A 16694-nucleotide genomic window follows, 5' to 3' on the forward strand; every position below is an offset into this window, starting at 1 on the left:
AGTTAACAATGTCCACAAACCCAAACCCTCCATTGACAAAATATCCTTCCTTCTTCAAGGCCTTGATCGGCGATGCTTTCCGTCAACACCCGGCTCTCTTTCCGGTTAAAAAAAAAAAAATTAAGAAAGTTAGAGAGTTATTTTTACTAAAAATACTCATTTCCTCTCATTCTCAAAAGCAACAAACATAAAATCAAAACTTCATGATAATTGGTAAATAATACTATTTAAAACAATCATTACTAGTATTAATCAATAATGTATGAGTTCCCTAATTACTTGTCTCGGGCAATACAAAAAGTATATTTGTATCATTTTATGTCGGATCAAGATAAGATCAATGTAAACCGCACGATAAGGCTAGTAGGACCAATTAAGGGGCGTTCGTAAAATTAAGTGTTAAGTCTTGTATACTGAATTCAAATATGATTTTGTCAATCGATTCTAAATTAAACTTGAAGCAATCGCTTAATTTAATATCTAAATTTCTTTGACATCTAATATTTGAATATGTGTTGCTTTTTAGTTTTAACCTTTTTAATACTTAGGAGTTTATATATTTGATTAAATCAACAAGCAATTGAATAAATTAAACTTTTTAATTTAACATAAATAATATTTTCTTATAATATATTTAATTAATAGTTGTAAATAAAAAAATATAATTTATTGTTGTACAAATTTTTTTTTATTTAATCACTGGAGTGTTTAGGTTTTTTTTTTTTTTTTTGGTATCATTTTCAATTTTAATAAAGGATAAAGTCGAAAAAAGAGACCTCTGAATTCGAATTTAGTATGTTTCCATATCTAATTCTATATAGGAATTATAAGAAAATTGAGAGTTGTCACCAGATGCTCTGATGTCTAATCGATTCACTTATTCAGAGTTGTAATTTTTAATTAACCTTTTTAGATTTAAGATTATGTGAACGCAGAAATTAATAATAAATTTTTTTAACAATTTTTAATATTTTTAATTAATTTTGCCTTAAATTTTTGAAACTTCACACTCAAATTTCTGAATTTTCATGTTCTAAAACACTCATTAATATTTTTCAATTTTATATTTTCAAATTAAGGATTACAAAAAGAGTTATGATAAATTTTTTAAGTTGTGGAGATAATTAATTTTCTATTCTTATTTTTCAAATAATTATAAAATTATCACCTTATTTTTCTAATTTTATAAATTTACATAAAAAGTGAAAAATATCTTTTGTTTTCTATATTTTTAATTTCTTACATAGAATTTGAATTTTGGATTTAAATTTCACCCATCCATTAACCACATCTTCTTGTTAAAAAACAAGTTAATAATATGAAAAATTAAATTTTATTTGTTGATATGTTATAAATTTGATTTTCTTTTTTAATTTTTTGATTACCAAATTAAAAAATAAATAAATTATATATATTTTTTCTTTTTTTCTTTTTTAAAGGAGTAGAACAATCTTTCCATTCCTTCAAGATTCATCACTCTTTTAGCTTGCAAAATAGAACCAAATTCTCATTTATTCACCTCTTTCACCTCTCTCTCTCTCTAGGCTAAACATTGTTCTCAAAACCAAATAATTTTTATTGTACTTAGTGTAAAAAGAGTCTTTTTTTCTTTGATGTCAAAAATTATAACATAAATGCATTATAAAAGGCTAGCATGTTAATCAAAAGTCTTAAATAGCCAAATATGTAAAAACTCTCCTTTAATTTAGGTATGCTAATACAGATGGAGTTGGAGTTTTAATTTTGGGCTTGTTTGGTATCGTTGTTATTTTCTATTTTCTGTTTCTATTTTTCCACAGTGAAAAAACATACTATAAAAATATGGTTTTTTGGTTTCTGTCGCCGATTTTTCAGTTGTTTACCAAAAAATTGAAAATCAAATTTTAAGATTTTTAATTATTTTGTCAACCTGTTGCCAAAAATTTTAATGTCAAGAAATAATTTTTTTGGATTAAATTATTCTTTTTATATACTTTTAAATTAAAATCAAAATTAAATGATCATATGAATTTAAATATAATAAAAATACATAAATTTCAAAAAAAAAAAAAAACCAATTACAAAATACTTTTTCCTATTTTTCAATTGTCATGTTCAGTAAAATTTTTATTGTAATGTAAAACTTGAAAGTAGTACAACTAAGAAAATTAATTATAATAAATTTTATTTTTACTATAATAATTTTTAAACATGCATTATTTGTAATTGTTGCGGGATGAAAATAATGGGGATGCTACTTCGACTCCCGTTGATCTGAAAGAGGAAGAAAAGAAAGGCTTGGAGGACCCGGGGTGTACTCTGGGAGATCTCTCCGATGCCTAAGTAAGAGGAACGCTTTTAGGAAGGCTAAACGCAACAGTAGAATAGTATTTTGTCACTTACCTTTGACTTTTCTCCAACTCCCTAATTATAGGGGCTTGAGTTGACCGCCGGTTGGCTCGGATTTATTGCACGGAGGCGTAAATCGCTCTCCAGCAATAAATGTGTGCGTCTATCACTCGGTTATTAAGGGTGTCGGCGTGGATCTCTCCTCCTCTTTATTAGGTCGGAGCTAATCACTCGTCAGAATGTCAGGCCCGAAGAGAGTGCGAGATAAGCGTTGACCTGCCCTCATTAGTGTGATTTATTATGGGCATATCAGTTGTCCCCCCCTCAGTTTCAAATTTCTAGATAGAATTTTGAATAATGGTTTTATCTGCATCTTTCCCCTTAGAGGGTTTAACGCTCCATTGTGTTCCTCTCTTTTTCTTTTTTTTTTTTGGTAGAATAGTTGAGCAGCTCGTACCGAGCTGTTTTGCCGAGCTGTTTGTGCCGAGCTACTCGTACCGAGCTGTTTGTGCCGAGCTGTTTCATCCGAGTTCTTTGAAGAATTGATCGGGCCGAGTTGTTTTGCCGAGCTATTTGTGCCGAACTGTTTCGTCCGAGCCCTTTGAAGAATTGCTCGGGCCGAGCTGTTTGTGCTGAGCTGTTTCGTCCGAGCCCTTTGAAGAATTGCTCGGGCCGAGCTGTTTCGTCCGAGCTCTTTGAAGAATTGCTCGGGCCGAGCTGTTTTGCTGAGCTATTTGTGCCGAGCTATTTCGTCTGAGTTTTTTGAAGAATCACTCGGGCCGAGCTGTTTCGTCCAAGCTCTTTGAAGAATTGCTCAGACCGAGCTGTTTTGCATAGCTGTTTCGTCCGAGCCCTTTGAAGAATCGCTCGGGCCAAGCTGTTTCGTCCGAGCTCTTTGAAGAATTGCTCGGGCCGAGCTATTTTGCCAAGCTGTTTGTGCCAAGCTATTTCGTCCGAGCCCTTTGAAGAATTGCTCGGGTCGAGTTGTTTTTGCCGAGCTTTTTGAAGAGTTGCTCAGGCCGAGCTGTTTCTTCCGAGCTCTTTAAAGATTTGCCGAGCTGTTTCTTTCGAGCTCTTTGAAGAATTGCCCAGGCCGAGCTGTTCGACCTTTTCCCTGGAGTGAAGCTTGGACGACCTGTTCGTCCTGCTTTATGAAGGGGATTTGTCAATCTGTCCCATAGAGGGAAATTGGCTGTGCTCTTCGACTCCATGAAGGAAATTAGTCCGACCTGTCCCATGGAGGGAAATTAGCTAAGTTGCTCGACTCCATAAAGGAAATTAATCCGACCTGTCCCATGGAGGGAAATTGGCTAAGTTGCCCGACTCCATAAAGGGATTAGTCAGACCTGTCCCATGGAGGGAAATTGGCTGAGCTATCCAACCTGCTCGGCTGTTTGGCCTTATAAGTCATGCTCGTTAGTTGGGCCTTTGTGTCTATTAAGCCATGCTCCTTTGCTAGGCAATTCTGGCCTTACGAGTCGTGCTCTTCAGTTTGTCCTGTCCGCCTGATGAGTCGTGCTCATGTGTTGGTTGTTCTAGCCTCACGAGTCGTGCTCGTTAGTTTGGCCTATCCGCCTGATGAGTCGTGCTCATCTGTTGGTTGTCTTGGCCTCACGAGTCGTGCTCATCAGTTTGGCCTATCCTCCTGATGAGTCGTGCTCATCTGTTGGGTTGTTCTGGCATCACGAGTCGTGCTCGTCAGTTTGGCCTATCCGCCTGATGACTCATGCTCATCTATTGGGTTGTTCTGGCCTCACGAGTCGTGCTCGTCAGTTTGGCCTATTCTCCAGATGAGTCGTGCTCATCTGTTGGTTGTTTCACCTTTCCGAGGCGTCATTGCATGCTTCTGTCCTGCGAGAGATACATAAAAGCAGGTTTTAAATGCGTTCCACCTTGGGAAGTAGGATGGAGGAAAGTTCTCATTTATGGTCATCCGTCTAACGTTATGTCCGAGGCGATGTGTTTTTTCCGAGGTAGCGTTTGTCCTTGGGAAGTGGGTAGGAGGAAAGTTCTCATTTATGGTCATCCGTCTAACGTCGTGTCCGAGGCGATGCGTTCTTTCCGAGGTAGCATTTGTCTTTGGGAAGCTGCATCCGTGCCATTTGTCAGAGATTTTTTGTGTTCTTTTCCTCCCTCGAGACGCAATCTTTTTTGTAAATAGAAACTCTTGAGATTCCCGCCACAGGGATTCGTGCCCTCCTCTCTTTATAAAGGCCAGTGGATTCTTTCATTCCATACTCGTTTTCATTCTGAGAGGACTCCTTCTTTCTCTTCTCTTCTTCATTCCACAAGTCCCCCATTGGGTGCTAGGTACGCTTTCCCTCTCTATAGCATTTTTGTTTTGTTGTTCTTCATGTTCTTCATTGTTCTTGCGTTAGCTTCGTATGTTTGATCTTTTCTTGTAAGATGGCCTAGATGTTTGTGTGTGAAATTTTACTGTCTTGATCTGTCTTGACATCTTTTCCTCTTTGTTTTTGCTGGTGCTTGCTCGTTTGATCCTTAGGTTTAGGTATTGTTTCGTTTAGGCTTTGTTTTCCCTATAGAGTCTTCCTCACAGCCTTTAAGGGTTCCTACTACAGTTCGGAGAGCTCGTTGTGACCTCACCTCGTTCGACCTGCAGAACGTTCGTCATTTTTTTTGCTATACTATTAAATATTATTGTTAGGTTGCCATCTGCTTCTGAGTCATCTCTTGATCAAAACTCCGAGGAGCTCTGCCTCTATACCGATTATCTAGATTTGGGTCTTAGGCTTCCTTTTCCCTCTTTTGTCTTTAACGTATTACGTTTTTACCGCATAGCACCTTCTCAACTCGTCCCGAACTCTTATCTTTCGCTCACCTGTTTTGCCTTGCTTCTGCTCCGCTTGGGCCATCAGCCTACAGTTCCTCTTTTTAGAAGTTGTTTCCAAATGCAATCTTATTTTGTGGAGAAGGAGTTATATCATTTCAACTCTCTACCAAGCTATAAACTTTTCTCACCATGCAGTTCTTCCATCCATAACTGGAAGACTCGTTACTTCTTTGCCTCGGGAGAGTTGAATTACACGGGCTCTTTTGTCTAGTCTTCTCCTCTTGATGGTAACGTTGTCTATCTTTTTTTTCACCCTCTTTTGCAAGGCTTACTAGTAGGTTATCCGTCTAACTCATCTTTTCTTCTTTCACCCCTTTTTCCTTTGTAGTTCGGGTGCGCCATCTCCTCCCCAGACTTTCCCTCGAAGAGCAGGCCATCTTGAAAGAACTTCGTGTCCTCGGTGAACAGGGTATTATCCCTCATGAGGAGCTGCTCGAAGAGTGTGTCCTCGTGCAGTGGGGGATCAGCCCCGTTTCCTCAAGTCATTCCTCCCCCTAATTATGTATATGTGTATGTTTAGATATTGTCTCTAGTGTTGGTGTTCTTACTCCTTTTCTCTTTTATCCTTGCAGATATGGACTTCACTAGGTATGAATCTCTTATGGGAGAAGCTAGGAAGCAAAGGGTGAGTAGGAGTAGGAAGAAGAGAAGGGAGATCGAAGGAGAATCCTCTCAAAGGGATACACCTGCGGTAGGTGATTCTGGCGCCCTTACTGATGAGGTCCATGCTGCTCCTCCTCCAACCCCGCATGCCCAAATTGAAGCGATTTTTCACAAGCCGACCCGTTCTGCCTCTGCTCTCCGTCGTGCTGTGCACGCTGAGGATTTTGTGCAGGCCCAGTGCACCCTTCCTGACGCTCTCTCAGTGAAGATTCGCCATACCTCGTACCAGGTATCTACTTAACTGGCTTTATTCTTCTGGACTTATACATAGTCTTGCTAACTATTCCTACTTTGTATTCTTCCACAGCTGGCGACGATGGCTCTAGCCCAGGAGGAGAAGGTTGCGGAGATGTACCGGCAGACACTCGATGCCCGAGAGAAGTATGTTCTTGCTTAGAACGAACTACACGAGGCCGAGGTCCGCGAGCGGGCTCTACAAGTAGAGGTCGATCGCCTTCGTAGGGAGGAACTACCTGCCAGAGAAGCTGCTGCTGCTGCTACTGCTTCCCGAACTGCAGTAAAGGAGTATAAAGACTCCAACCAGTTCGTTATTGATACCTCCAAAGCTTATCGAGTGGGATTCAGGAGATGCCGGGATCAAGTAAGGACCAAACATCCTGAGCTTCCTCTTGATGGTGTAAGCTCTCATGGTTATGGCAACGAGAGCCCTGAGTCTATGGAAGATCTAGAGGAGGATGAAGAAGGGGAGGAGGAGGAAGTTGGTGAAAGGAGTAAAGCCAACTAGTTTGTAGGAACCGAACTTGTATTTTAAATTTTTCAAACTTTATTGATGTAGCGCAACTTTTGTAATGGATACTTTTATTACAGCGCTGCAAAAAGCGGATTTTTTAGAATAGTATTTTTTTAGCATTCCCGAGTTCCATGTGTTCTTAATTTCTTTCCCCCCTACATCTTCTAACTTGTATGTCCCTGGTTTTATCTCTATTGTGACCCTGTAAGGGCCCTCCCAGTTGGGCTTTAACTTGTGCGACCCTGACTCAGATGGGTTGTTTCGTGTCTTCCTCAGGACTAAGTCTCCTGCCTGGAAATTCCGTACTTTGACGCGATTGTTGTAGAACTTTGCTACCCTTTGCTGGTACGCTGCAACTTTTAAACTCGCCTGATCCTGTCTCTCTTCCAGCAGGTCTATTTCTGATCTGAGTTCCTTATTGTTGGTCTGCTCGTTGAAGTACTGTCTTCGCCAAGAGGGTATCCCTACCTCTGCTAGGATGATTGCCTCTGCGCCAAAAACAAGCATGAAAGGGGTTTCACCTGTTGCTGCTCTCTTGGTGGTGTGATATGCCCATATAAGGGAAGGGAGTTCCTCTGCCCATCTACCTTGCATGGATTCGAGTCGCGTCCTCAGTCCATGCAGTATCGTCTGATTCATGTTCTCTACCTGTCCATTGCTCTGGGGGTGCGCCACTGACGCGAAGAGGAGCTTAATTAGGTCCGAACAGAACTTTTTGTAGCAGTCGTTGTCGAACCGCTTCCCGTGGTCTGTAACTATCGCCCAGGGGATGCCGTAACGGCAAACCACTGATGTACACACGAAGCGTGTAATGTTCTGCTCTGTTATGGTGGCTAGAGGTTCAGCCTCTACCCACTTAGTGAAATAATCTATTGCTACCAATAAAAACCTTCTTTGACCTGTCGCTTGCAGTAGAGGTCCAAGAATGTCTATTCCCCACTATGCGAAAGGGCAGGGACTGGTTAAAAGGGAGAGTAAATTAGAGGGTACGTGTGGTACAGCTGCACATCGTTGACATCTGTCACATTTCTTGACGAGCTTGACCGCGTCTTTCTTCATTGTAGGCCAGTAAAACCCCTGCCGCATGGCTTTGTGAGCTAGGGCCCTACTGGCAAGGTGGTTTCCGCACACTCCTTCGTGGATTTCTCTTAGTACGTATGTCCCTTCCTCATCGTTTAGACAACGAAGGTAGGGCAGTGTTAGAGATCGTCTGTACAGCTCCCGGCCTATCAGCGTATACCTTGCCGCTTTCCTTCTCACTTTTCGAGCTTCCTTATTGTCTTCTGGTAAGGATCCGTCCTGGAGAAAAAGGAACAAAGGCGCCCTCCAATCATTCTTGTTGATTTCGGACTTTACTGAGTTAACTTTGTCTTCCTTGTATGATGGTTTCCCTATTCGCTCCAGATAAATAGCGTCTTTCCATTCCGCCTCGGTCACTGAGGCCAATTTCACGAGTGCGTCGGCCTTTTTGTTTTCTGCCCTCGGTACGTGTTCTATATCGAACCGAACAAATACTTTCTCGTATTCTTAGGCCTTAACGAGATATTTCTTCATTCTTGGATCCCTAGCTTCAAATTCTCCTTTCAGTTGCTCTACCACCAACTGAGAATCACTCAATACCTTGATTTGTGCCACCCCTAATACTTCTGCCAAGCGCAGGCTTGCTAGCAAAGCTTCATACTCCGCATCGTTGTTGGTTGCTGTGAACTCAAGCTTCAGTTCGAAAAGGGTTTCAGTGCCATCAGGGGCCGAAAGGATGAATCCAGCTCCCCCTCCAGCAGCGTTAGATGACCCATCAACATGTAGTGTCCATACGTCTGACTTAGTGGATGAGTCGGAGAACCTTTCTGCTGTAAAATCAGCGAGCACCTAGGCCTTGGCTGCGGGCCTTGGTTGATATTGTATGTCGAACTCACTTAACTCAATTGACCATTTAGTCATTCTTCCCGAACTCTTCGGCTGCTGTAGAATTTGTCTCATCGGGAGGTTTGTTAACACTATTACTTTGTGGGCCTGAAAGTAAGGCCTCAATTTTTCGCACTGCACAAACGATGGAGAACGCAGCTTTTTCGGCTTTGCAGTAGTTCTTTTCGGCTCCGCTGAGCACCTTGCTAGTGTAGTAGATGGGTTGATGCTTCCTGCCTTCTTCCCGAACCAAGACAGAGCTGACGGCACTTTCTGTGGATGCTATATAAAGGTAAAGGTCTTCCCCATTCTTTGCTTTCGTTAAGAGTGGAGGGGATCTGAGGTACTGTTTGAGTAATTCAAAGGCTTTGGCCTGCTCCTCCCCCCATTTGAATCCTCCCTTCTTCTGTAGTGACTTGAAGAAAGGTAAGCCTTTGTCCCCTGAGCAAGAGATAAACCTGCTGAGGGACGCTATCCTCCCTGTCAAAATTTGGATCTCCTTTTTTGTCCGTGGGGCCTCCATCTCCAGTAGCACTCTTATTTTATCTGGGTTTGCTTCTATACCTCTACGAGTCACCATAAAGCCCAGGAATTTTCCTACAGAAACACTGAACACACACTTCGATGGGTTCAGCTTCATGTGGTACTGTCGAAGGAGTTCAAATGTTTCCCTCAAGTCTTTGCAATGTTGCTCCGCTACCAAGCTTTTCACCAGCATGTCGTCCACGTACGCCTCCATTGTTTTTCCAAGCTGGTCTTTAAAAATCCTATTCACCAATCTCTGATATGTGGCTCCTGTATTTTTTAGCCTGAAGGGCATCACCCGATAACAATACAGACCCCTTTCGGTGATGAAAGACGTTTTTTCTTCGTCTGCTCAACTCATGGGGATTTGGTTGTATCCTGAGTAGGCGTCCATGAAGCTGAGGAGCTCGTGCCCTGAGGTTGAATTTACTAGCTAGTCGATTCGGGGAAGAGGGAAGCTGTCTTTTGGGCACGCCTTATTCAAGTCAGTGAAGTCTATGCAAGTGCGCCATTTTTCGTTATGCTTTCTTACTAGAACCACGTTACTCAACCACTCCGGGTAGTCTACCTCCCTGATGAAGTTGGCTTGTACCAACTTCGTCACTTCTTCATCGATTATTCTGATCCAATCCATTGCAAAGCTCCTCTTTTTCTGCTTCACAGGTCTATGGTTGGGATCGACCTGCAGCCTGTGCTCTATGACTGCAGCGTCGATGCCAGGCATGTCTGCAGCCGACCATGCGAACAAATCAGTGAATTCGTTTAATAGTTCGGTCAGCTCCGCTTTCAAGGTTTCGGGCAATTGATCCCTGATCTGTATACTCCTCTCTTGGTGGCCCTTCAATGGTATGTGCTTGATATCTTCATCTACCGTACTAATCTGAGGATACTCTCCCCTCACTTCTAGATCTTCCACCGTTAGAGCTTCCCTAGCCTCCATCTTCCCTTTCAGGGCCATTACAGAGCAACTCCGAGCCACGGCCTGATCTCCCTTTGCAAACCCTATCCCTTGTGGTGTAGGGAATTTGATTTTAAGATGGTATGTTGACGTTATAGCCCGAACTGCGTTAAGGAAAGGGCGACCCAAGATGACATTGTATACCGAAGGTCTGTCGACCATCAGGAATTCTGTCAATGTTGTTACCTGCTGCGGGGTCGTCCCTATTGTTACTGGTAACGTGATTGTACCCAAGGGGTGAACAGTGTCTCCTCCGAATCCTACCAAGGGGGTCGAGACCTGCTTGAGTCGTTCCTTGCCGATCTTCATTCAAACTAGGACTGACCAAAACATGATGTTGGCCGAGCTACCGTTGTCTATCAATATGCGTCTGACCATGTAATTGGCCACAAGTAGAGAGAGCACCAAAGCGTCATCATGTGGTTGCTGCACTCCTTCTTCGTCTCCACTGTCAAAGATTATGACGTCATTTTTCTGTTTCGTTTGCTACTGGTTTCCCCCTTTTCCATCATCAGCACCTGTTTAGCATAACTTTTGCGTGCACTCCCGCTATCTCCTCCACTAGCGGATCCTCCGAAGATCACCGCAATTTCCCCAATGACTTGCTCTTCCTTCTCTTTTGCGCCATGCCTTCTCTGCTCGAGTGGTTCCCTTTGTGGATTTTCTTTCTTTATAAATCTTGACAGATGTCCCCTTCTAATTAGGACTTCAATTTCTTTCTTCAATTGAATGCATTCTTCTATGTCGTGGCCGTGATCCCTATGGAATGCGCAGAATTTGGACATGTTCCGCTTATGTAGAGGCATTCGCATAGGTTCAAGCCACGAGATGTAGTCTTTCCTTTTGATCTGCATTAGTAACTCTGAGCGCAGTACATTTAGGGGTGTGTAGGTGGAAAACTTGTTGTGCTATCCTTTCATCCTTTGACCCACGTGTAGCACACTAGTCTCGTGTCTTTTTGCGGATCTATGGGGATCTCCTCTTTCCCTGCTACTGTTTTTCCTTTTCCGCTTGAGGCGACTTCCTCTCGTATCCATGTCTACCGGTGACTTTTTCCCCAGTGAGTATAAGAAGCTTCCAGGCTGGAGAGCCGTTGTCAGGGCTGCTAGTGCAACTCCCATGTCTAAGTTGCGAATCTCTAGAGTTGCCGTGTTGAAGCGATGCATAAAATCTTTTAGAGTCTCATGCTCTCCTTGCGCCATACTCATGAGATGGCCAGTTGTTTTAGCAACCCTCCTGCTGCTAAGGAAGTGGCTGGTGAAGAGTTGTTCCATGTCTGAGAAGGAACCGATGGATTCGGGTCGTAGTGTGCGGTACCAATCTCTAGCAGTACCCTTAAGGGTGGTTGCAAAAGCTCGACACATGATTGCGTCTGGAGCTCCTTGCAACTGCATCAATATTTTAAAATTATCTAGGTGATCAATTGGGTCTGATAAGCCTTCGTACCGGTCAAAAGTAGGCATCTTGAATCTACTTGGCAATGGAGCCTGTTAGGAATATACGAACAAATTCCCGAAACCTGTGAGAAACAAATTGAGAAAGAATGACACCAAAGAAAAAATTCAATCACACGCACAAGACAATATTTACGTGGTTCGGTAATTTTGCCTACGTCCACGGAGTTGCAGGGATTTCAATATTATCAGGAAGGAAGCACAGAGAGTGCGGCGATACAATTCTCTCGCTCTCGCTGTCTCTCAAGAATACAACCACACAAACCCTAATCACCCGAAAGCACCCTTTTTTATGTTGCGCCTAGCGTTCCGTTCTGAATGGGCTCCAAAAATTTTCCCCAGGGGCCACGAGTACGGCTTCGCTCCATGGACTAAGCCTTAGGATAGAAATCTCTAATTAAACGGAGGTCGGGTCGTCATCCAAATTAAGACACAACTAGGCTCCACAAAAGCCCAACAGAGCCTCTATGATTTCTTTATTGAATGGGGGCTCCGAAGGCCTCATGGATGCTTTCCCATAGTAGGGTTTGGTTCTGCCCTCTTTCATCATCTTCTCTATATGATCTATCTTTTTTATTCTTTCTTCAAGCTCCGTGGATCTTTGTTGATTGACGTCCACGCTATTTGCATCTTCTACCTTCTTGTTGGGTTAGGTTTTCTCCACTGGTTTGTTAGCTTGCTTGTCTGCGCTAAGATTCTCCTGCGGTTGGGGGAGGACGTGCCCTTCTTGGCTCTTCTGTTGTAAGAGTTGGTTGAGCATGTCCTTCATTTCCTTCTGGAAAGCGAGGAACGCTTCCCTACTAACACTTGATGACTCTGTCGGCGTGGATTGGATGGATTGGGATGGTTCTTTTGTAGCAGGGAACGAGGTAGAATTGCGCGAGTTTGGCACTGCTGGAATGTTGAAAGTCGAGAGTAAGATAGTATCGCCTCCTAAAAGTAGGTTCCCACAGACGGTGCCAACTGTTACAGGATGAAAATAATGGGGATGCTCCTTCGACTCCCGTTGACCTGAAAGAGGAAGAGAAGAAAGGCTTGGAGGACCCGGGGTGTACTCCGGGAGACCTCTTCGATGCCTAAGTAAGAGGAACGCTTTTAGGAAGGCTAAACGCAATAATAGAATAGTGTTTTGTCACTTACCTTTACCTTTTCTCCAACTCCCTTCTTATAGGGGCTTGAGTTGACCGCCGATTGGCTCGGATTTATTGCACGGGGGCGTAAATCGCTCTCCAGCAATAAATATGTGCGTCTATCACTCAGTTATTAAGAGTGTCGATGTGGATCTCTCCTCCTCTTTATTAGGTCGGAGCTAATCACTCGTCAGAATGTCAGGCCCGGAGAGAGTGCGAGATAAACATTGACCTGCCTTCATTAGTGTGATTTATTATGGGCATATCAGTAATATTATTATTTTAATTATATTTTTATAATATTTTGATTTAAAATGAAAACAAACTTTTTTAAAAAAAATTAGGTTTTAATTTGTATTAATTTTATAAATGTTAACCAAATAGGTTGCTGGCTTTTAATTTTAAATTTTTATTTCTGATTTTTTATTTTTATTTTTATTTTTATTTTTTTTAATTTTTAACAATGATACCAAATGCCCTTAAATATTACCTCAATATGGTAGAGAGGTAACCACCCAATATGCACTTGCAAAAAAGTCAATTTTATTGCAAAGCCCATTTAAGGGTACACACCAAAATGCCCAAATCAAGCCCAAATGGACTATTTAATAAATGCATAAAAGCTGCCCTTGTAATAGGGGAAATGCCATCATTGCCCAAAGAAAACAATTATTTTTATTTTTTAATAAGTTACATGACAATTTTATCTTTTTACTTTTAATTTTACAAGAGAGAAAGTAAATATAAAGAGAAGAGTTAAATTCATTGTGAAAAAAAAAAAAGGCATTAATAATATGTGTAGAGTGTAAGTAGCATTTCCTTATTATAAATAAAGTAAAATTTGCAATAACTTCATTTGAGTGGATTTGGATTTTGTTGAATTTAGATAAACATTACATTTAGGAGCATGATATTTTTGGATCTTACCTTTAGATTTGGATAAATTTTAATCTAATTTTGTACTGCGTTTTATCCAAATCCAATAAAACTTCAAATCTAAAACCTCTTCAAATATAAGAAAAATGTATAATCAAATTATATTGAGGTTTTTTCTATCAAACCCACACATATCCAATTCCAAGCAATGAAATTCATCATTCCAAATACCATTTAAAGTTTCTCAACGTAGATCTCATGCTCAAATTTTGAAAAGCGTAGGAAAAATGATATAAAATAAGAGATGAGTTATTGTGTAATCTAATAATTTGTTTGAGAAAAAATATTGCATGCCACAAGTCCTAACATCACGATCCATGTGGCAAGATGTGGCTGATGAAGTTTCATGGGCTCTACCTCCTATCACATGGGGTCATGATGGTCATACCCGTCATTCTGTTTAACATTACTTTTTGTTTGATGTGTAAAAATATAATAGAATGAAATGAAATTGACCTTTATAATTTTAAATTTTCTTTGTATAATTTTTCATTCTATGATATTTTACCGTAATTTACAATCCAAAAATTTTCAATTAATCAATCTCTACGGTTAAATCATGCCTAAACTACAATGAGTAAAACATGGTTACCAGCAAGATACACAATGAGTAATCGTGACTCTAGATAATTTTACAGATGACTAAATAATCTTAGAAAAGAAAAGAGCTTAACTAATGAGACTCAACCATTCAAAAATAAAATAAAATAGGTGTACTTGATGATTTTGTAATTCTTTTGGCGCTTAACACTAATTTTGTTAATAATAAAATAGGATAATTTTGTAGATATAATTTAAATAATTATTATCATGGTCATAAAAAAAGTTTGCCTATTATCCTATCTCTTTCAAGTTAACCAAACATAATTATTAGAATTGGTGTATTCCCAAGAGGGGGGGTGATTTGGAATTTTAAACTTTTCTCTTAGGTAGAACTAAATGTTAGCTGAGTATTACAACCTAGGGTCTTTCTATCCAGTTTCAAATACGTCGATAAATATAATATGCAAAAATTTAAATCAAGTGCATCATTCACATAATAACATACACGTGCGGTAAATATAAAGTGCGACAATATACACAAACACACGATATGTTATCAGGGTCCGGCCAACTATGCCTTCGTCCCCGCCTCTAGCTCGTAAGTCCAAGGATTCCACTAATTGCTCACGTAAGGGTGGAGCGGCACCGATTACAACCAGATCAATTAGCACAGGGTTGACCTCAACCTTAACCAGGTCAATTAGCGGGGCTGATCTCAACCTACACGCCTTAACAGGATGGCGCACCTAACTTTCCTAACCGGGTCTAAGCCAATTCGGAACTATTCCAGGGCTATTCTCCTCTTCAGGCCCGTGCCTGAAAATACAACAGATGTGTATTACAATTAAATGGTACAGTGATTGTGCTTTCGTGTAAAACAGATATGTACCCAAATACGCGCAATTACATACACCACAAATGATATTATATGTAAGCTCAGTGTGGTCCAATATTTCAACTCTCAGATATATATATATATATATATATATATATATATATATTTACTATTAGTATAACAAGTGCGTGAGAGTATCAATCAAACAATCTTTGTATCACAAGATATTCAGGCAAGATGTTCACACAAAGATACTAACCAAACAATATATATATATATATATATATATATATATATATATATGTTTCAATGAGCGGGTTTTCTCAATCGTATGATGCTCTAGTAATGTATGTGTTTGGTTTGCAAAAAGATATTCAATCTTTGTATTCAACAAAGGATATCTGAGTGAATGAATATTGCAACAAAGATCACTATTCATAAACAAATATCTCTTCAAATTTATTTTTCAATATAAAGCTCAATAGATATTTGAAAGTGATTATGAAAAAATTTTGCAACCAAAATATTATACGATCTTCTCAAGATATTGAAATGGATATACAACCTCAGAAGATCAAATAAAAGTTTTCTTAGGAGAGACTTATTAACAAAATCTTCTAAGAATACTTAGGTTTAGCTCTCAATAAAATCGTGTCAACCAAACAGAACAAGGAGAGTAAACCTTTCCAAACAAATACTCAATCAACTTACAAAGAGTTTGAGCAACAAGAGAAGGTAAGTATGAGTGGTTGGGGCTTAGATATGAGTATTATAGGATTTGAAAATTTCTGATAATTTCTCATAATCAGAGTGGCTAATCTATCTCTAATTTGCACAAATGATCTCATATATATAGACATGGGAAGAGATATGACCGTTAAAGACCTATTGGGTATTATTACGAAAGTTTAATGACATTTCAAATATTTTAACCCTATTTAAAAAATGTTTAGCCGCGGTAAAAATCAGGGCAACCCGAGAGGTCCGATCGACCAGAACAAGTTCGGTCGACCAGGACTTATATGGTTCGGTCGACCAGAGCATTTTTGAACTGAGTGGTTGGTGGACCGAAAGTGGGCGATTTCCCATTTCTCCGAGGTTCGGTCGACCTGACCATTTTGAACTGGCTAGTTCAGTCAACCAGACCGTTGAGATTTTTCTTGAGGACCCTCGATCGACCAAGTAGTTGGAGTACAATTTTTGCTCGGTTGACCAGGTGGTCAATTTGTTGACCAGAGAGGGTTTCGGTCGATCAGGGGGTTTTGAACTACACAGGTTCGGTCGACCAAGGCCTTGGTCAACTGTTGACCTAGGCTGTTTCGGTCGACCAGGGCAAAATGAACTGCCTTGGTCGGTCGACCAAAAGTGCACCAAGTGTGCATTGCGGTCCAGTTTCGAAACATACAAACTCTATTCAAGTGCCTAATACATGTAAGTGTAAAGGTGAGTGTCCTAAGGTCACTTGGGGTCCAATTAAAGACACTAAAAAGAAGGGAAAACCCTAAGGTCCTTCTAAGGTCATTTTTCATTTATGGTTTGTTTGAACTTATGTATTATCATGCATGTGATGTGTGTGAGTTTATTACAAACCAAAGCCCTAATTACTATTACAGACCAATTTTCACAAATGAAATATATTACAATACTGAATATAAATTGGTTTTTAAGCTTTACTTGCTTTGTGCTCATCTTGATCTTAACAATTTTAGTTCCTACACAAAACCTCAAACACTCATTAGACACAATTAGTATTTGTCATAATCAAAACTGGACGTGACCAATAAGGTCAATAATAATAATAATAATAATAATAAT

The 16694-nt window shown here is 40.3% G+C and overlaps 2 protein-coding genes across 2 annotated transcripts; both read right to left on the reverse strand.

The window, feature by feature from the left end:
- Nucleotides 1–6626: 6626 nt before the first annotated feature.
- LOC131163516 (uncharacterized) lies at nucleotides 6627–9318 on the reverse strand. Its single transcript, XM_058120108.1, has 4 exons — nucleotides 8598–9318; nucleotides 8214–8443; nucleotides 7619–7892; nucleotides 6627–7381 (listed from the first exon to the last, which is right to left on the reverse strand). Exons 1-4 carry the CDS (start codon nucleotides 9316–9318, stop codon nucleotides 6627–6629), a joined length of 1980 nt encoding a protein of 659 aa, XP_057976091.1.
- A 1571-nt stretch (nucleotides 9319–10889) lies between these two features.
- LOC131163517 (uncharacterized) lies at nucleotides 10890–11345 on the reverse strand. Its single transcript, XM_058120109.1, has one exon. The coding sequence runs from the start codon at nucleotides 11343–11345 to the stop codon at nucleotides 10890–10892; it is 456 nt and encodes a 151-aa protein (XP_057976092.1).
- Nucleotides 11346–16694: the final 5349 nt, after the last annotated feature.

This window comes from Malania oleifera, chromosome 9, assembly GCF_029873635.1.
Source record: "Malania oleifera isolate guangnan ecotype guangnan chromosome 9, ASM2987363v1, whole genome shotgun sequence".
Taxonomy (NCBI): domain Eukaryota; kingdom Viridiplantae; phylum Streptophyta; class Magnoliopsida; order Santalales; family Ximeniaceae; genus Malania; species Malania oleifera.